General features: G+C 33.3%; 1 protein-coding gene across 1 annotated transcript; it reads right to left on the reverse strand.

The window, feature by feature from the left end:
- Positions 1-20810: 20810 nt before the first annotated feature.
- LOC145266666 (protein CFDP2-like) lies at positions 20811-21161 on the reverse strand. The gene has a single exon (XM_080122592.1). It carries the CDS (start codon positions 21159-21161, stop codon positions 20811-20813), a length of 351 nt encoding a protein of 116 aa, XP_079978718.1.
- Between the last annotated feature and the right edge of the window lie 1124 nt (positions 21162-22285).

Genomic DNA, 22285 nt, shown 5'->3' on the forward strand with positions numbered 1-22285 from the left:
CTTATATGTTCTGCTTTCCTAATTGATTCTTTAATTATTCTAAGGGGGTAAAGAAGTAGTTGGCCAGAATTCCTACTTGTTTTTCATACTCGATCGGGTCTGAGCAGATTCGTTTGAAACGTAGGCAATGGCTGTATATAATAGATTGTTTTATATTGATAGGGTGCCAACTATTAAAATTTAAGTAATCGTGACCATCGGTGGGTTTGGTGTAAATTGATGTGGTGATGTGATTGTTTGTCATGTTTACTAAAACGTCTAAAAGTGAGATGTGTGTAGTGCAGTGTTCTGTCGTGAATTTTATTCTGTTGTGACGCTGTTTATGTGTTGATAGAAGTCCATCAGTGCCTCTTCACCATGTGTTCAAATAAGAAAGATGCCATCTATGTACCTATAATAGTGTAGTTGTTTTAGGTGGTAAGTGTGAATGTATTTCTATCAGGAAAGGGTCATAATAGCTGCCCAAGACCAGGGATTGATGACCAATGCATTCAAGAAGATGGCAGGGATCAGTAATGACAATAAATGCAGGTTCTGCCATACAGAATTAGAAAGTGTTGGTCATCTGATATCAAGTTGCAAAGTTCTTCTAGGGGACGGCTACTATACAGCGAGACATGATGGAGTATGCAAGTACCTCCACTGGACCATCTGTAAAAAATTAAACATCCGAGTGTAGCAGCAAGTCCTGGGAACATCAACCTGAAAGAACAGTTGGAAATGACTTATATACCATACATTACGACCATGTAATCCCTACAGCCACCTACCTTGAAAATGCTGCTGTGAAACCTGACATAGTTATATCGAATAAGTCAGAGAGAGTTGCAACCTTGATTGAAGTGAGTGTTCCTAATGATGGCGGTCTTAACAGAGCTGAAAGAGAGAAACAGACCAAATACCAAGGTCTCATGTATGATATGAACAGAAACTGGAACCTAAAGGGGATATCGATCATACCAGTTATCATAGGTGCCACAGGACTTATGAAGAAGAACCTGAAGTCCTACCTAACTAATATTCCTGGTGAACCAAGTGCAAAAGAGATTCAGACAATTGCACTTAAGGGAACAGCGAGGATACTAAAAAGAGCTCTCGGTTGGTTTCAATAAAAAAGCGGGGCAATGTTGGCAGCTGGTTTGGCTGCCCCATACCCAGCATTACAATCTTCAAAGGAAGAAAAATAAAAATAAAAAATTCAAATATGTGCATCTATATGTTGACATAACTGGGAACCAGTTTTGTTCCCATGGCTGTGCCTTTAATTTGTAGATAGTGTTGGTTGTTGCATGTGAAGTTGTTTTGCGTTAAGATAAATTATATTAGGTTGCATATGTCAGTAATGTTTGTGTCTTGTAGATTTTGAGTGTGTAAGAAGTTCCTGCATTCAGATATTCCTTCCTCATGTGGGATGTTGGAATACAGTGAGGACACATCTATAATCACAAGAATTGCTATCCTATTTAAAATTTGTAGATAGTGTGTGGTGTCCTTAAGGTAACTGGGGATGTTTGACAACAGTGGGTTGAGAACGTTGTCTATATACTCCGAGATGTATTCTGTGAGGTTCCAATACCCGAAACGATGGGTCGGCCGGATGGTATTATTCTGAGGGCCTTAGTTATGCGGTATGTTTTTGAGGTTTCGTTAATTGCTGTCTTAGTGTTTACTGTGTTACCTAGTGGGAGGTGTGTGAGTGTGTCGCTAACTATGTTGGGGAGTTTATAGAGTTTGGGGATAGTGTAGAAGACAGCTGGGTTTTGATGGTTTGGCACTAATTTCGCGATCGTGGTTATAGTGTTATGGTCTAGATTACTAATTAGGTTGCTAAGTTCAGATTTGAATGTGAGAGTGGGATCAGTGGGAAAGAATTTGTAAAATTCCTTGTTTGCTAGTCGTGTGTCTATTTCTGTTATGTAATTGTTAGTGTTCATGATGATGATTGCCCCCACTCTTGTCTACTGGTTTTATGGTTATGAGGTGATTGTTTCGTAATGATTGTATTGTTCGTTGTTCGTCCTTTGTTACATTATAATTGGTGTTTTTGTGAAGGTTTTCTATGATGAACTTGTCTAGATGTTTTTGACTGCGATATTGTGTGCGTTTATGTTTAGGTTGCGTCCACTGGGGGTGTCCAATGTGTGTTTTAAAAGTCCTTTTCTGTTAGATTGAGAAAAAGTTGGTTGCTGCCAGATGATTGTTTTTATGGAAGTATTCTTTCAGTTATATTTTCTGGTGTAGTCTTCCATGTCATAGCATAGATCCACTGGATTAAGGCTTTTTGATGGAAAGAATGCAAGTCCTTTGCTTAATAGTGTCATTTCAGTTTCCGAGAGTCGGTGGTCTGAGAGGTTGGCAAGGTTGATTTGTTGTGTTCTTTTAGTGACTAGATGTGTGTTGTTATGTTTGAGTATTCTACTAAGAATGTACGGGTTTTTTGATTGTAGATGTTTTTCAAAACTTGGTCTTTGCTGATTAATGTGTTTAGTTTTTGTTGTTTACGTCGAAGGCATTGGTAGGGGTGTGTGGAGTATATTGTGTCTAGAGCCCGAGAGGTTTCAATAAATATAGTATTAGTAAGTAAACCACGGAGATGAGATTTGTTTTGTCACATAGTTTGGAGAACGTTTTTTGTTTCGCATGTGATCTTTTTATCACGAGATTTCGTCATTTGCAGGAGGCAGCGTCATCTATTTGTTGTGCTCTGAGTGTGTGGCTTGTGTTAAACGCAAACTGGAAGTGGTTTCTAATCCTAAGGCCTGTTGGAATGATGTCTATTTTTTTGTATGTTGTTAAAAAATGATGTCTAGCCGTGTGTGTGCCATTTTTCTCAGGTTATCCTCAACTTTCCTTCTAGCGTGGAGTTCATCGCCGTTAAGGTATGGTCCGAATTGCCTGTTGTATCCACGTGTATTCCTTTGAATATATTTAAACATGTATCAATAAAAAATCAATACGAAAAATATATAACTGTTTATATCTTTTCTGTATGGATTTCCTATGTGTTGACGTGTAGGAATATAAGAAGTCTTTTGAAAAAAAAGACTGTTTCCTTAAAAAGCACATAATTTTCGACTGATCTTTCGATCTTCCTCCGTGTGAATGATGAAAGCATGAGTGTAGGACGGCCAGGGTGGCAGCAGAAGGGGCAGGGGTATAATCAATAGGGGTAAGATCTATTTGAATATGACCCTTCCAACATTTTTGACTTGGAATGGTCAGCAACTTGTGTGGCCTCTATTCAAAGCCAAGTCTTTCATAAAACTTTGAATTGGACACCCATGCATCCCACAAACATCCTCGCATATTTGAAAATACATGCATATACACCCGCGCATTACCACATTTATTTATACATTACAAACGTGTTTATGTAAAAAAGAAGTCGACCTGATTTTAATATATATATATATATATATATATATATATATATATAGTCCGAATTGCATGTTGTATCCACGCGTATTCCTTTTAATATACGTATATATATATATATATATATATATATATATATATATATATATATATATATATATATATATACATACATATATGTATGAATAAAAAATACCAATACATACACAGGATACGCACACACACGTTTATAGACATGCGTACATATACACCTGGAGATTGATAAGCAAATTTAAGTGATAAGCTAAGTGGAATATTAAATGAAATCTCCTCACCAAAAATTTGGACTTATAGATTTATTATGGTTCTAGTTGTGAAACGGAAGGAAACATTCTTATTTTATTTTCAAAAGACCTTTTGTATTCCTACACGTCAACACATAGGCAATAAATACAGAAAAGATATAAACATTTATATATTTTTCGTATTGATTTTTTATTCATACATATATGTATGTATATATATATATATATATATATATATATATATACGTATATTAAAAGGAATACGCGTGGATACAACATGCAATTCGGACTATATATATATATATATATATATATATATATATATATTAAAATCAGGTCGACTTCTTTTTTACATAAACACGTTTGTAATGTATAAATAAAATAAAATCGATTTCTTTTTATATTTTTACGTATATTTTTTTTTTACTTTTATACCCAGAATTGAACATATAAGTCTATTCGATTATACCAAAAAAGAGTTGCAATACTATTTGTATAATATCGAGGGTCTTACAAAAATTGGAAAGTTATATTGAAAAACATTGTTTATAAATTAGATAGAACTATGTACCGCTATGAACTGTTGCGAGAAAAGTACAATATATGCAAGAAAAGAGGTTTTTAATTAGTGAAAAAGTGTTACGAGCATGTTTCAGAAGGGGTGATTTAGAGTGATAATGTGATATTATGGGATATGGATAATAAATGTGAGAATGCAAGTTAAGCAAAGAGAACAGATTTAGTATTGTTGGAAGAAAAAGGATTACAAGGCAATACTCGTTGCCAGTAGTACCATTTGATGAGAATTTTGAGGAAAAAGAAAAGAAGATTAAGAAATTCCGAGACTAAAAGGGAGGAAAAAAAGATAGTGGAAAATGAAAAAATGTAGAAGTTTTACCTATTATTATGATAGCCATGGAGAGTGTAACAAAAAGACTTGACAAGTGGGTTGAGAAAATTGGTATCCTATTGCAATGTTGGAATACTTAAAAAAACTACCTTGTTGAGAACCGCTAGAATCATGGGAAAGTGCTTGACGACTAAGAAAACAAGATGCTGATAGTCTATGTTGATTTGTTACGATCCGCCTATCAGTATAAAATCGGCAATACCAACAGCTAGACACAAAGTTTTAATAATAATGATAATAATAATAATAATAATAATAATAATAATAACTGACATAGAAATTTCACAGTGCTTTTTACATCATTCTTTATAATTGACTGTAAATAATAATATTATTTTGAAAATAATATTATTTTGAAAATAATAATATTATTTTGAAAATAATAATATTATTTTGAAAATAATAATATTATTTTGAAAATAATAATATTATTTTGAAAATAATAATATTATTTTGAAAATAATAATAATATTTTGAAAATAATAATAATATTTTGAAAATAATATTATTTTGAAAATAATAATATTATTTTGAAAATAATAATATTATTTTGTAAATAATAATATTATTTTGAAAATAATAATATTATTTTGAAAATAATAATATTATTTTGAAAATAATAATAATATTTTGAAAATAATAATAATATTTTGAAAATAATAATATTATTTTGAAAATAATATTATTTTGAAAATAATAATATTATTTTGAAAATAATAATATTATTTTGAAAATAATAATAATATTTTGAAAATAATAATAATATTTTGAAAATAATAATAATATTTTGAAAATAATAATATTATTTTGAAAATAATAATATTATTTTGAAAATAATAATATTATTTTGTAAATAATAATATTATTTTGAAAATAATAATATTATTTTGAAAATAATAATATTATTTTGAAAATAATAATATTATTTTGAAAATAATAATATTATTTTGAAAATAATAATATTATTTTGAAAATAATAATAATATTTTGAAAATAATAATAATATTTTGAAAATAATAATATTATTTTGAAAATAATAAATGCCTGCGAAGGTCAATATTATCAAGCAAATGAGTAGTTCGTCTGTAAATAATATTCTCAGCTAAATACGTTATAACTATGAATTGTTAAATAAATATTTATTTTTACTAATCTCTTTAATATTTTTTTAACAATAAATATATTCGGTGTTCTTACTAAAAATGTAATTTTCAGCTTATTTATAAACTATTAACAATGTCACTTATTAAAATGTATTTATTTAAAAATTTATTTTCATCGACCGAATTTATATTTTAAGAATTAATTATGAGTTTAATTAAGACGTAATATGTATTTATCATAATAATTACTCACAACAATTTTGTCAACATGATTACCCATTTTTATCATGTGTTAAATACGATACCGTACGCATGACTAATTAAATATCATTACGTATCATTATAAATATAATGATAATGATGATGATGTAAATACGTTCCCTCTGGCTAAAAGCAGAAATATTTTCCTTATCGATAAACCGAACCCATGATCTTCTGATAACACCAGCGCGGAGACATATGAAGAGAGAGGAGAGAGGGGAAGGAAACGAGAGTAGGATATGGTGCGTTGTAGCAGGAAGGAGTAGGTGCAAGGTTGTGTGCACGTTACCCTTCTTGTGTTTCATGATTCCTTGACATGAATCAGCATTGGTAAAATTCAATTTAGTTCCAAGCGAAAAAGACACTGATCTTTTTTTCCACGGTACTCAGCTTTCGAGGCGCACAGCTGGGACACAAATTGGCAAGATCAAATACAACAAAAGGAAAAATAATATATAGGAACCCTTATTAATATCCAGCTCCTTCGGTACATAATGTTTCATATTTCTTTCATTTTATACCAAGTTGAAGCCGTGAACGACATCAGGATAGCCGCAGACAATAAACGATTTTAAAAATACCGGAATTGTCGAAGAACGTATTCATGACGTTAGGCACAGGATCAGATGTGAGTTAGATGAAAGTCTTTCTGTGGAACGAGTTCGATTCAATGTATCGTGCTAATTAGCACCATATTAAAACGGTCGGGACTGTAGCTGTAACTCAATTATCCTGGAATACCTTAAAGATTATGCTATGTAAGCTGGAGAATTGCGATTGAGCTTGTGTATAAAAGACTAACAGGGGCAAGCATACCAAGCATTCTAGCTGGGTCTGCACAGAGAACTGCATCAATAACCTTTATTAGAGTTGCACAAAAAGCAAAGTAAGGCAATATATGTTGAGGTAAGGCTATATGGATTTTGGCTAGAGAGATAGGCCTCGAGGTCATTACGAAATAGTTTGACAAGCATCTCATGCAAGGTCACAATTACCCACTCACACCTACTAATCGCTAATGAAAATGAAAAAATCTTGAGATGATCACACGAAGATACAGTCCAGTGCTCAGAGTCCAGTTCTGCAACAACGGACGACTAATCTCGCACAGCACGCAAGCTATGTTTCATTAAACTGATCGACTTCGATTTCCAACGAAGGCTAAATCTTCGAATAGAGTTCAGACTCACTTTATGCGCTTATATTAAGTTACCGTTCACTATTGCAAAGCACTTGTGTAAAAGGTGACTGTATGCAGGAGATACGTGTACAGCACGACTTACCTCCATGTCGGACCTCTGATAAGAAATGAGATTGGTTGCCCGACAACTTTCCCACTTAATTAATTCTAACATTTTCTAACTTAACTGATTGCAAGATCAGAAACTAATATGAGTTGAGAAAAACCAAAATTGTGCCTTTTGCAAAGCATATGAAAAAGCATAGGACAAACTGATTGCCAAGACGCATCTGCACTTGATACATCCCTCGTAGAACAGTAAGGGCTGCGCGGTAGCTTTAGCTACAGGTCATGGTGGATGCCAAGAGCATATTTATCGAGCTGCATTCGCCAATAAATCATTATATGGTCTTTGCATTTTGACATTCCACAGCATATGACGTTTTTATGCAACTTTTTAATATCTGATCATTTGACTAAATTGTTTACATATTTCTGACATTATTGCATATTTTCTACATATTTCTGGTCAGAAATAGTTATTTACTGAAAATGATTTGGCACAATTTACAAACTTCGATGAAACTCTTCTTCATCTCCAGGATTTGTACAGATCAGCTACCCATTGGATGTGTTTTTACATTTCCAAGACTTATACAGATTAGTTACTCATTCGAAACTTTTCAGATATTATACATGATTTATAATTCAAAAGTATCCTTCAATGAACAAGATTCATAAAGTAAAAACATTTCAGCCGTCTTTTTATTCTTTTAATAAACAGTGCTCGTTTTGTTCTGTGGAGAATTTGAATCGTATACATACAATGTAGTTTCCCCCCCAAGAGAGGGAATTACAAATGTACTCTTGATGTTTACTGTATGGGGCGATGAAAACAATACAGCGCTGTTAATGTTTTTTATTCTTTTTTCTGAATGCTAAAAGCCCAGCAGGAACTATGGATAATAGACTGTGCAAATCTTTAAAAGATTTAGTTTTCAACTCGTACTTGGAATAATATAATGCTCTTTCGAAACACATTACAAAAATCTTAAATTAATTAATATTTGCGAAATAGTTATTAATTTGTGTCCATTACCTTCGTTTTAATTTCACAATCATCGAAGGTATTTCAATTTTTACATACGCCATTTATCCTCTTTTCACTTTTTATACAAAATGAAAGAAAACTAAATATAGTCAATATTACCATCTCTCACACATAGCAGCTGTATTCCAAAATCTATAAAGTCGACTAATTGGTTTGAGTTTATCCTGTAAATATATATCTGGCTTCACAAGAATAGAAATATATGCGTAGAAACTTATGCTCATCTGTGTTTTATCCATAAGTCGAAATAAGTTTCGGTTCACGTCAAGATTAATCAAAATATCAGATCGGTGACAGATCAATACAAGGTTTACAATTTTAAACCAAGTAAAATAAAATACAAATTCATCGATCGATAATCAATATAGAAAGTAATTCCAACGCGTAAGCCATTTTGTTTTCGTTCCGTGATTTCAATTTGGAAATAAAACTAAAAACGGAAATCGTTACGCATTTTTTTCTGTTTTATATCTTCGGCGGTAAATACCGTCTTCAGATATAGCGTATATGGGATGTCAACAGGCGTGGTTTTTTGTATTTGATTGCTTTTGGGATTACCTTGCTGAGGTAATTAACCCTTTTTTGTTCGCTAGTATAATTGACAGTTTTCACATTTCGCCGGGAGTAAGGATCGGCTGTAGATTTGGCTGTGGAATTGGAACGCTAAAGAATATAAAACAAATTAAAATGCATAAAACAACTGACAATTCATCTATGTTCGATTTTTCGTATAACTGATATTAAATTCAATCGAATTCCGAGATAGAACGTACAATACATACTTTTTATTCATTAACTTTCAAGTAATAAAAAAGGATGGAATAAAATAAGCCCGTGGTCATAAAAAAGTAGATATAAGAGTTAGAAAAATGTGACTCAATTGTTAGTGGCACGAGTTGAAAAAAGCAATGGTCTGATGGAAATTCATAGCGACAGCATCGACCTAAATTGTATCAATAAGTTGTGTAGGAAAGATACGTCAGGAAAATTATTGCAAAGAATAAAAATCTTTCATGAATACAACACACAAATATGTGTAGCTTTACGAAAGTATGGTGTTCTATGTACTACTCAGTGCAAATATTCTTATGCCCTCATATATATATATATATATATATATATATATATATATATATATACAGTGTATCACAAAAGTGAGTACACCCCTCACATTTCTTCAAATATTTAGGTATATCTCCTCATGAGACAACACTGAAAAAATTATTTTTGACACAATTCAAAGTAGTGTGCAGCATAGATAACAGGGTTAATTTATTTTCCTTCAAAATAACTAAAAATATAGCGATTAAAACTAAAACCTGTGCAACACTTCTAAGAGAAAGTTATCAATATTAACATACGACCTGTCAACTCTCAGTATTTTGTATGGCCAGCATCATTATCCAAAACTGCCTTTACTCTATTGGGCATGGAGTTTACCAGAGCTTCACATGCAGCCACTCGAATGCTTTTCCACTTTTCAATTACAACGTTGTTGAGCTAACATATATTTGAGACTTTCTGCTTGAGAACGCCCCAAAGATGTTGTATTGGGTTTAAGCCTAGAGATATGCTTGGCCAGTCCATCGCCTATACCGTCAGCCTCTTCAATAAATCAGTGGTTGTTTTGGGGGGTGTTTTGGGCCATTGTCATTCAGGAACACTGCTCAGCGACCCAGTTGCTTCAGTATTTGACAGTACATGTGGGAGTTCTTGTTTCCCTCAATTAAATTAACTCTCCAATACCCGCAACACTCATGCAGCACCAGACCATGATATTCCCACCATTATGCTTGGCTGTAGGCATGGCACACTTATCTCTGTACTCCTCGCCTGGTTGCCGCCACATATGCTTAAGGCCATCAGAACCAAGCAAATTAAATTTCGTCTCATCAAGCCATAGGACATGGTTCTAGTAATCTATTAGCTTTATTGACGTGTCTTCAGAAAACTGTTTACGGGCTTTATTTTGTATTTCATCCAGAAGAGGCTTCCTGCTGGGGTGACAGCTACGCACACCAATTTGATGTAGTGTGCGGCGTAATTACTGAACACTCACACGCTGAGCCCAAATCTATTTAATCTCTGTAGCAATGCTAACAACACACTTACGCCGATCTTTCAAAGAAAGCATTTGGATGTGACGCTCAGCACATGCGCTCAGCTTCTTTGGACGACCTACCTGAGGCCTGTTCTGAGTGGACCGTGCTCTTTTTAAATGTTGGATAATCTTAGCCACTGTGCTGCAACTCGGTTTCAAGTTGTTACCAATCTTCTTGTAGCCTTGGCCATTTTTATGTCGCGCTATAATATGTTTTTAAGATCCCCAGAGCGTCCTTTGCCATATGGTGCCATGTTGGAATTTTCAGTGACTTGTAAGAGTGAGCGTGAGAGCTGCTCTACAAATTTGAATAGACCTGTCTCTATGCACACAATGAGTCACATGGCCCTTTGAAGGGGAAAAAGCAGTACACATTTTAAACATTTAGGGGTGTAGGTTTTTTTTAGGATTGTACTCACTTTTTAGCGGTGTAGTTTCTCACTTTTGTTGCCAGGAATTTAGATTTTAATGGCTATATTTTTAGTTATTTTGAGGGTTAAATAAATTAACTCTGTTATATATGCTCCAAGTCAGACTACTTTTCATTGTGTCAAAAATATTTTTCAGTGTTTCCTATGAAGAGATATACTTACAAATTTGAAGAAATGTGAGGGGTGTAATCACTTTTCTTATATATATATATATATATATATATATATATATATATATATATATATATATATATATAAATTGCAATAAGTTTACCAAAGTAATCAAAATGGTAAACTTAAAATATAATTAATATTCACATATACAATATAGTTAATATTTACAAGTAAAATAAACTCAGCCAGATGTAAAAGCTCAATAAAACCGAAAAGGAAATAGAGCTTATAATATGAACAATGATTAATAAAACATGTTAAAAGACATCTTGAAAAAGAGTTAAAAACATATTTAATTTAAAAAAAAAAAAGGAAGCACAAGATAAGTGGATAGTCCTTAATCCGCGGAGTTTCGAAGAAATACTCTCCTTCTCATCAGAGGGCAGGAATTAGCAAAATGTAGGATCGGATTTTGCATATAAAAGTATTTAATGAAACTACAAGTAAGTCACAGATCTTACTTGGTTAAAAAAAGGGTGAGGTAAGGGGAACAGAAGGCAAAAGAAAAATGATAAAAGGATTTCACATGAATGGATAGTCCGGTGAAGGGTAAAAATCCAAAAATGGTAAAATCCAAAACGGTCGAATTTAAAATTTCAATCCAATGGGTAAATTCCAAATGGTCCAAAATAATCCAAAAGGCAGAGTTCCTTGGAAAAAAGCGCAAATGGAATGAATTCCAAATCATTAAAAGAAAAGCACTGGAGATAATATTTAAAACACGTCTGTCAAGGCTGGATGAATTAAAAAAATTAAGGTTTCAAAAAAAAAAACCCGAAAAGCGGTGAAAGTTTAAATTTGAAAAGCAAGGTCAAACTGACCCAGACAAAAAGCGCGAAAGTTAGCGTTAATAATTAGGTCAACTTAGATATGCACGTGAAAGTCCCAGAATTAAATTAAGAAAACTGATCAGAAGAACAAATAAATGGCCAAGTTTAAGAAATGAGGCGTCTGTTATATATATATATATATATATATATATATATATATATATATATATATATATATATATGGTAGCTTTGTTCAGGTTGGAAAGACTAGGGTGCGCGTGAAATTTATGTGGCACGAGTTGCGCAATCTCCAAACACACACCTCTTTAGTCGGCGTTGTTAAATACAATTGGTAAGTGGAGGTTCAGGACGACTGCAAATAATGTTGAGATAAGCGGAGAGCACATAAAGCGCCTAGAATTCGTAAATGGTACCCATCTAGTACTAGCCAGGATCAACGTTGCTCAGCTCCGGTTATCTGACAAGAATTGGTATGTCAACCTAATTATTCTATATATATATATATATATATATATATATATATATATATATATATATATATATATATATATATATATTAAGTAAATTGATTTTCAATTTGAAAATTAAAAAAAAAAATTTTTAATTTAAAAATCAAATTTTAATTAAATTAAAAATCAGTTTCATAAGAAGGAACAACAACAAAGTCAATTATCTGTACGATCGTTTCGGAAATCCGTGCTTTTTATTTGTGGTATACATGAAGTTATGTAGAACAATTATATATAGTTTTTTTGGTAAGCACGGTCTCCTCATCAGCAAATTTAGGAGGATTTTTATTGAATTTAAAAGACACCATAAATAAACCTAGCATTAAAAGTAAGGCAGATGAATCTGAAAAAATTGAAATAAAAGGTTTGGATTTAAAATTTATAAGAAAATTAATATAGGTTATGGATAGAAATGAGTAGAAAAATATATATTTTTGAATTTACATAATAAATTTGATTAAAAAATATATAGAGATAGTTACCTTTTAGTTTTTCTTTTTTTTGAAATCAGGAACTGTGTTTAAAGTAGTCATTTAGATGTTTGCTATAGCTTTTTATTTTATTGAATGATGAATTTTAAAAGGGTGACGCTCGTGCAGTAAATTGTTTCCGTTAGCATATTTTGATTTAAAGACGCTACAGTTAATATATATAGAGAGAGTATTTATTTTGCAAGTTTTTAAGGGGAGATAATTGTCATGTATTATTGACTTTATTTATTATTTGATTTATGGGTCTAGGGGAGGTAATTGGTCTAACTTAATTTATTTAAAAAAAATTGTAATCTATTTTTACTAATGAGTAATTTTTAATGATTAGGTGGTTTATATTTATTAAATTTAAACCAACGTTTATGATTACATGTCAGAAGCTCGTGTCTTGAATTTACTAGTTTGGTTGTATTTTTTATGTCTTCATATTTTAAAATTTTTAAGGTTTCTTTTGTACATTGTGGACAAAATTTATCTCCTGGTTTATATGATTTGCAAGTCTCAATTATTTGCCATTTTAAGTTGAAAGAAATATTGCTATTTTTTAGTTGCCAAATATAGTTGGATAGAGTAGTTTGGTTTGATAGAGATTTATTTTTAAAAGAATGTTTGTGCGTTGAAATTCTATGTTTTATTTGGCCAGATGTGGAACCAATATATATTACCTCTTGATTATTGTGATTATTTTCCGTTAGATCTATTGTTGGATTATGATGTGGTGGGTTGATTAGTAATTGATCGGTAGATTGATTTAAGTTGGTGTTATTATTTAATCTGGTAGTTGAGTTATGGCTGTTAATAGGTTCATGTAGATTTGGAGTTTTTGATACTGTGCAGCTATAGATAACATTTTTAATTTTACATGAGCCTTGTAGGGGACATTTATTTTTTCTTCTACAGTTACAGTCTGATGTATTTTGTATAGTTGTATTTTGTAGTTTATTAATTTTCTTATTATTAGAGCTAATTATTTTCTGATGAAGGTTAGGCATAGTAGAGTAAGAGACTTTAATTGTGTTTTTATTGAAAATTTTATTATATCTATGGGGGCTTTAAAGTTCTTATCTAATATTTTAAAAAATTCTCTGGCTATGTTTGTTTCTAGGTTTTTGGAATACGGGGGTTGAACTATAGGATCTCCTTGTGTCTATTCTTACGTTTACCGGTTTTAGTTTGCTGTTTATTTGTATTATTATCTAATATTTGTAGTTTGGTTTTATCTTTTTTGTCTCTTGGTTATTTTTCTTAACTCGTATACGGGAAGACATTGCCATATTATATGTTATTACGCTCTTAATAGGTTTATTTTTAATGCAGTTTATGTTTCTATCATTTTCATTTATGAATTTAATTTGTGAATTATATCCAGAGTTTTTAAGGGCTTCATTATAGTATTTTTCATTTTTGGTAAATATTGATTTAGTAGAAGACAGTCTAGAAATTCTTAGAGCGATATTGGGAACTATTGATTTTAATATTGATTTAGGGTGGTTTGATTGATTGTGGACATATAGAAGTGATTGGTTAGGTTTATGGTATGGTTCAAAGGTAGAATTTTCAAGATTTAAGGTTGTGTCTAAGAAATGAACAATTTTTTTATTAGGGTCGAATCACCAAAAATCTATCATTAGGCATATCCCCAAATCCATTAGTAAAAGAATCAGTGACAATTCTTCCAATCTTGAAACATTTAATAAACATAAATATTTCTATAACAGGGCCCTTAAGGATAGTGGATACAAAAACACCCAAATTGAGTTCATAGAACCAACACACCCAAACACAAATACAAATAGAAACCGTAAGAGAAAAATCCTGTGGTACAATCCCCCTTTTGATCTGAAACTTAAAACAAATCTAGGAATGAAATTCTTAAACTTAATTAAAAAGCACTTTCCTATGAATAACATACTACATAAAATTTTCAATAAAAATACAATAAAACTTAGTTATAGCTGTAATGAAAACCTTGAAAAAATAATTAAAAAACATAATAACAAAATATTACACAAAAATAGCACACCCATTGCTACCGAAAGTTGTAACTGTAGAATTAAATCAAAATGCCCTCTTAAAGGAAAATGTCAAATTACTTCTGTAGTGTACCAAGCAACTATTTCTACTAAAGAAAATCCGAATGAAAAAAAATATTACATAGGAATGACAAATAACAATTTTAAAGAAAGATTTACCGGTCACAAGTGCTCTTTTGAAAATAATGAGTACAAAAACAGAACTTCCTTGTCTAAATATTACAATGAACTAGTAGAGCAAGGTTATTCCCCAATAGTAAATTGGAAAATTTTAAAGAAAGCTAAAACCTGTTCATCTTTAAACTCGCCTTGCTACCTATGTCTTTATGAGAAATTATTTATACTTACTTTTAGAGAAAGAGATAAATTATTAAATAAGAAGCACGAAAATTCAATTAATTGCAAACATTATAAAAACCATCTTTTAAGTAATTTAGTTTAAACATAAAATTTAAATAAATTTAAAATTGTCACTGATTTCTATAATTTATTAAAATATTATTAATATACTTTCTCCTCGCCTGATTTCATTCTTTACTTCCCCTATCTTATATACCTGTGTGTCTATGTGTATATGTATGTGTCTATGTATTTACTTTATGACCGTGTGTACTTAGATTTATATATTTTTATATTATTTGGTATACCCTCCCATGTTTATTCATTCCTTTTGTATGTTTCTATGTGTGTATGCATCTATCTGTACTCTTGCCAAATAATTTGTATTCTTATGTATTTCTATATATATAGTTTATGTAAATTATACATATTTATGTGTGCGTATATATATGTGTGTGTGCGTTGTTGTATATTAGTATATGATTGTGTGCATATATTTGTGTATTTTTGTATGTATGTGTATACATAAAATTATATATATATATATATATATATGCTTTTTTGTATGTCTGTTGGTTCTTTGTGGGTATATACATATGTATTTTATTATTTTTAATTTGGGTACTACCTACCTGTGTGTCGCTACTTTTGAGTATTTCGTTGATTTAATTACTTCTTTTGCCTGAATATATTTTTATATTCATAGGTAAGTGTACTTGTATATGTGTTATTAGTAATCTGGTCTTGAATGTATTAATTTGTGATTTAATATGACTTTATATCTATACTTAAATAGCTTAAACTTTCAACTTAATAGTATAGTTACACCTTTACTTATGTGCATGTATGTATACATATGTATATATGTGTATGTGTATATATATATATATGTATGTGTGTATGTGTATATATACATATAATTATTGTATTCTTTTTATTTACATAAATATTAGTAGATTTTTATTTTAATTATTGGCCCTATTTAATTTATTTAATCCCCTCTTATGGCTAAATTTGTTATATTATAAAGATAATAAATATTAATTTTATTCTGTTTTTATTATTATTATTATTATTATTATTATTATTATTATTATTATTATTATTACTATTATGTTTATTAGTACTATTATTATTATTATTATTATTATTAATAATAATAATAATTTTAATATTGTTTTATCATTATATTTTTTTCTTCTTTTATTTATATATTTATCTAATAAAAACGCGAAAACTTTAAACTTATATCATTTAGCACAAAGGGCCTAATTAATTGTAGACGTATGTTTGAACTGCGTTGATATTACTCGTGGACGTATGTGAGTTGATAAATGCCGATAGATACATTCGCTGTCTTTTTTGACATGTTTCATTTCTGACGCTTGGATTGTATCTTCTGTTTGTATTTGTAATAATATGTTTCATTACTGAATTGTATAACTGTTCATAAATTGGTTGACACGCAGATCTTTTCCTTTTTCTTTTTCTATATACTGTCAAATTCTTTCTTTCTCTCTTTCTCTCTTTAACTAGATCCCATCATTCTTTCCTTTCCTTTCCTTTCCCTTCTAGTCCTTATTCTCTTTATAATAACCATTTATATCTTGTTTCTTTTCTTCTCCATATTATATATATATATATATATATATTTCTCTCTATTTTCTTTCTCTATTTCTTTCTCTATTCCTTTTTTCTCTTCTCAATCACTCTCTCTCCATTGTAATCTTTTAACTTTATTTAAATTGCCCCTCCCTCTTTACATTTTATAATTAAAGTTCTGTGTTTTAAGTTTTTTAACTCCAACTTTTAAAGAGTTCCTACATAAAATAAAAATCCATTATTCATTGAACTTTTGAATAGTCAAGTCGCTGCCTGATGATATCTGTTGTTTGATTGAAACAAGTGGCTATTTGTAGCAGCGGGATGTGAGCATGTTTATATAACAATAAACAAGTATTATCAGCTCTTTTTATTGAGCACTATCTAACAACCTCGTTGAATGCATTAGTCCATTACTTTTGAATATAAAAAACCCGAGTATATATATATATATATATATATATATATATATATATATATATATATATATATATATATTATAATAAAATGCCCTAAATTAACGGCAAATTTAGCCCCGTGTTTGAAACAGATAAGACATTAAAAAAGTTAGACCTATAGAGGCTTTAAACATATGACTACTCGTGCCTGGGATTTATCCTGCTTTTAATCTATCTATGTTTACGTAATTATTATTATTATTGTAAACCGTATTTTCTCTTATACATCGATTTAAATTAACTAGCTTAAATCGCATTTACTTCAAAATATTAGTCTAAGAATGTGCTAGTTGTGATTTTTATGTGCCTTATCTGTTTACCATTTTATTTTTGGACATATTTTACATTCAGTAAAATCCCGGGATACGGCATTAAAAATTAGTAAGAAAATGCAGTACAGTATATAATACACATGTTTATAATCATATAACGTTATAAACAACACCGTAAAACGGGGCAAATACCGTAACCAAGGGTCAAAATAACATCGTATTCCACATCGTAACCTTAAAAACGTATCCTAGGGCCACCGTATCGCAGAGTTGTTCTATATACCGAATATATACAAGTAAATTTTCTCTGTCGGACCTAAATAACAACGCGTGCGGCGAATTGCTTTTGATTATGATTTGCCAGTAATTTAGGTTCATTTTAATCTTTAATTCCAACTGACTTCATCTATTACGTACGCTGATTATATTTTCAGTAACATAAACTGCGCGAGATTAAAGTTAGAATTATGCAATGATCTTTTTCTATTTATTCAAAATAAATATTTTGCTAATGCTTTTCAAAATAGTAGAAAACTGCGAACGCAAGAAGAAAAAAGTATAAAGCACCAAAGGATAGTGATTTCTATGATTTCATATCAGTTTGAACTTTTTAATATTGTAATGGGGAAAATGAAACCATATATTTGACAATATACAATCATAATACCTAAAAAATAATAGTCCAATCAAACCGGAGTGATGTCATGAAAATACTTAAGTGACTCGTGTTTTTTTTTCAAGAATAACAAATTACAGCGTACGTATCTCTCTCTTTCTTTTTCTTTCTTATATATATATATATATATATATATATATATATATATATATATATATGTGTGTGTGTGTGTGTGTGTGTATGTGTGTATATGTGTGTGTGTGTTCATCCTTCGAAATTGAAGATGACTATGACATCAGTGAGTAGAAGTATTGTTTTTGTGCTGCCAGAGATGACTTGTAATGCCGATCCGGGCATGGAAGGCTCTCCCACAAGTTGGACAGTGGTGAGCAGGTGTTGTGGGGACAGAGCTTGTTGCTCTGGCTTTGCGGGTTGAACGCTTCTGTTTTGCTTTGAGGGTTCTGCTCTCTTCAGCTATTTCAGCTCCTTTGTTGATGAGGTGACGCCATTGAGGTCTGTCTGATGCAAGTGATTCCCAGGACTCGGTACTGATGTTGAAGTCTTTGAGGGAGACTTTGAGGTTGTCCTTAAAGCGTTTTCTTGGTGTTCCGACTGAACACTTGCCTTGGCACAGCTCGCCATACAGGAGTTGTTTTGGGATTCTTTCATCTGGCATGCGGGAGACGTGACCTGCCCATCTCAGTTGGGTCTTTCAAATTGTAGTAGTTATGCTGGGAAGATTAGCACTTTTCAAGACCTCTGTATCAGGGACTTTGTCTTGCCATCTGATATGGAAGAGACTCCGGAGACATCTCAGGTGGAAGTGGTTCAACGTTTTTTCGTGACTTCTGTAGTCCAGGTTTTGGAGCCATAGAGCAATGTGATGAGGACAACTGCTCTGTAAACCTTCAGCTTGGTGTCAATGCTGATTTCTCTCCTTTCCCAGACTTTGCTTCTGAGTTTCCCAAATGCGCTGCTTGCCTTGGCGATTCTGTTGTTGATTTCGAGATTGATTGTAGCTGTCCAAGATAGAGTGCTGCCCAGATAGGTGAAGCTGTCAACCGATTGAAGGTTCTGTCCCTTGACTGAGATACTTGGCTCATGGTACAGATTTCTGGGAGCTGGTTGGAACATAACTTCGGTCTTCTTGGTGCTAATTGTGAGACCGAAGTTGTCACAGGCTGCGGAGAATTTGTTCATCTGGTCTTGTATCTCTCCCTTGTTGCTGGCAATGAGGGCACAGTCATCAGCAAAAAGAAAGTCACTCAGCACTGCTTCCTTCACCTTTGTCACAGCCTGCAGTCTCCTTGGGTTAAACAGCTTTCCATCTGTTCTGAATTTAATGTTGATGCCCGCTGACTGGTCGCTGAAAGCGTCAAATAGCATTGCAGAAAAGATCAAGCTGAACAGCATAGGGGAAAATACACCGCCCTGTTTAACTCTATTTGTTACCGGAAAAGCCTCCGAGGGTTCACCGTCGTTAAGGAAGCGCCCCATCATGCCTTCATGGAATTGACGAACTACTGTGATGAAAGTACTTGGGCAACCTAATTTCGTCATTATTTTCCACAGACCATCGCGACTGACTGTGTCAAATGTGTTGGTCAAATCGATAAAGGTTATGTAAATGTCTCGGTGCTGTTCGATGCATTTCTCTTGAAGCTGACGGGCGGCAAATGTCATGTCAGTGGTTCCCTGACCGGCGCGGAAACCACATTGACTCTGCGGCAGGAGCCCCTGTTCCAGGTGACCAAGTAAGCGGTTGAGGAGGATGCGAGCCACGATCTTTCCTGCTATGAACAGGAGAGAGATACCTCGGTGGTTATCACAGAGTTGGCGATTTCCTTTTCGCTTATAGATGTGAACGTTTGTGGCGTTTTCAAACTCTTGTGGTAGTTGTACCTTCTTCCACATGATCAGATACATTGTAAGACAGCTGGGATGGCATCTTGACCTGGAGCTTTTCCACTGGTTGACTGCTGAATGGCTTTGCTGACCTCTTCGATTGATGGGGTGTCGAGCTGTTGATTGATGGGGACTTGTGGGAGACGTTCAATTGCTATATCATTGATTGCTCCAGGGCGATTGAGCACTTTGTTGAAGTGGTCAGCCCATCTGTTGAGGATCTCCATCTTTCCTGTGAGTAGAGTTGAGCCGTCGGCACTGAGCAGAGAAGAGGATCCCGACGACTGTGGTTCATAAACTGCCCTTAGAGCATCGTAAAAATTCGTTGTATCGTGTTTGTCTGCGTAGCCTTGGATTTCATCTGCCTTGGCACTGAGCCAGGAATCCTGCATCGAACGCACTTTGGATTGGACTTTGTTGCGCATGTTAGAGAAGGAAGATTTCTTCGCCATACAAGCTGGGTCATTTGATGCTCTCTTAGCAGGCGGTGTTTTTCCTGCAATAAGTTGTGGATCTCATGATCATTCTCGTCAAACCAGTCCTGGTGGTGTTTGGTGGCAGCAGAGTGAACAACATCTCTAAAAGATGTCCAGCTCTCTTCAACGCTGTTGCGATTGAGATTGAAGTTAGAAAGTTTACTATGTATGCTGCTCTGGAATTCCTCTGCTGCTTTTTTTCAATTTGGCTGTATTGAGCCTCTTGGCTGTTTTTTTTACCCTGAGGCCTTCTCTTTGGTTGGATGAAGAAGTTGAATTTGGAGATGATCAGGAGGTGGTCGGTCCAAGAATCAGGCCTGCACATGGCTTTAGTCAGTCTCACGTCCTGCCTGTCCTTGACTCTGGTAATGACATAGTCGATTTGATGCTAATGCCGAGAGCGTGGATGCATCCATGTGGTTTTATTACGATTTGGGAGGCGGAACATAGAGTTTGTGATGTTGAGATCATGTGACGCACAGGTTCTAAGGAGGAGGAGTTCGTTGCTATTGCACTTGCCTACTCCATGCTTTCCAATGATGTTCCAGGCTTGATGATCTGTACCGACACGTGCATTGAAGTCGCCAAGAATTACAAGCTTCTCCGACTGAGGGAGTGAGGAAATGAGAGAGTCCAGCTCTTCATAAAACTTATCTTTGACCTCATCAGGGTTAGTCATCGTTGGGGAATAGACGCTGACCAGCGTAACGCTGGTATAGTGTCCAAGAGGTAACTGCATTTTCATTAGTCTGTCGTTGATACTTTTAGGAATGCTTGCTAGTTTTGGTGCGTGAGTTGTTTTGATAGCAAACCCCACACTAGCTTCACGCCGCTCCTCAGCACTGCACCCACACCAGAAGAAGGTGTATCCTCCACCAGTTTCGCTCAGTTGGCCTTTGTTTGCAAAACGAGTCTCACTTATGACTGCAATGTCAATATTGTAGCGAGCTCACGAGCTACAATATACCTACTGCCTCGCCGTTTTCCTGTCGCTGCTAAAAAAAAGTCCATGTTATGACTTGCGCTTGACTTGGTTTAAAGTGAGGAAGACTTGCGCAGCAGCAGCCTCACTCTCTCTCTCTCTCTCTCTCTCTCTCTCTCTCTCTCTCTCTCTCTCTCTTTCTGATGCACCGGTTCCACTGCCAGGACTGTGTCAAGACGGCTGGGAACGAAGCAGGATGCAGGAGTTATCGAAGGAGACTGGTCTGTCTTCCTACCGCCTTAGGGGCTCCACTCCGGATTTTCTGTTGGGGTTTACTTCTTTGTCTTTCCCAAGACAGCCACAAGACAGTGGAACTATTTGACCCATAGCAGGGGGTTGGTTCATGAGTCACCGGGGAATAGCCACACAACGGTGGACCTGCATGTCACATGTCTGGGGGCCAACCTCCTTCGAGTTCTTGTAATTTAACCTGAGGCCGAAGGGTGCTCAGTTTCCATGTTTCGGTGCGTAGAACCACTACATAGGGCTTCAGATGGAGAGGCTGTATACTGGCAAAGAGAGACTTACGCATTCGGCTCCTTTTTCACATAAATGCTAGCTAGCGGTGTTAGCTGAGAGTAAGAGATGATAAGCACATCTACTACTACGACTACACATTAGACGCATCACACCACCATTTGAAACATATATATATATATATATATATATATATATATATATATATATATATATGTATGTATAGTGAGAGAGAAAGAGAGGGAGGAGATACATCAATTTAGGCAATAGGAATCAAATGTTTACACAATAAAAATAAGTGTAAACCTAAAACTAAATATTAATATTATTCCTATGAATCCCAACCAAATAAAAAGCTCAATACAATCACCATAAAAAGTAGATCTTTTCATATCAATTTCAAA

Source organism: Euprymna scolopes, chromosome 41 (genome assembly GCF_053919585.1).
Source record: "Euprymna scolopes isolate OS-2025 chromosome 41, ASM5391958v1, whole genome shotgun sequence".
NCBI lineage: Eukaryota > Metazoa > Mollusca > Cephalopoda > Sepiida > Sepiolidae > Euprymna > Euprymna scolopes.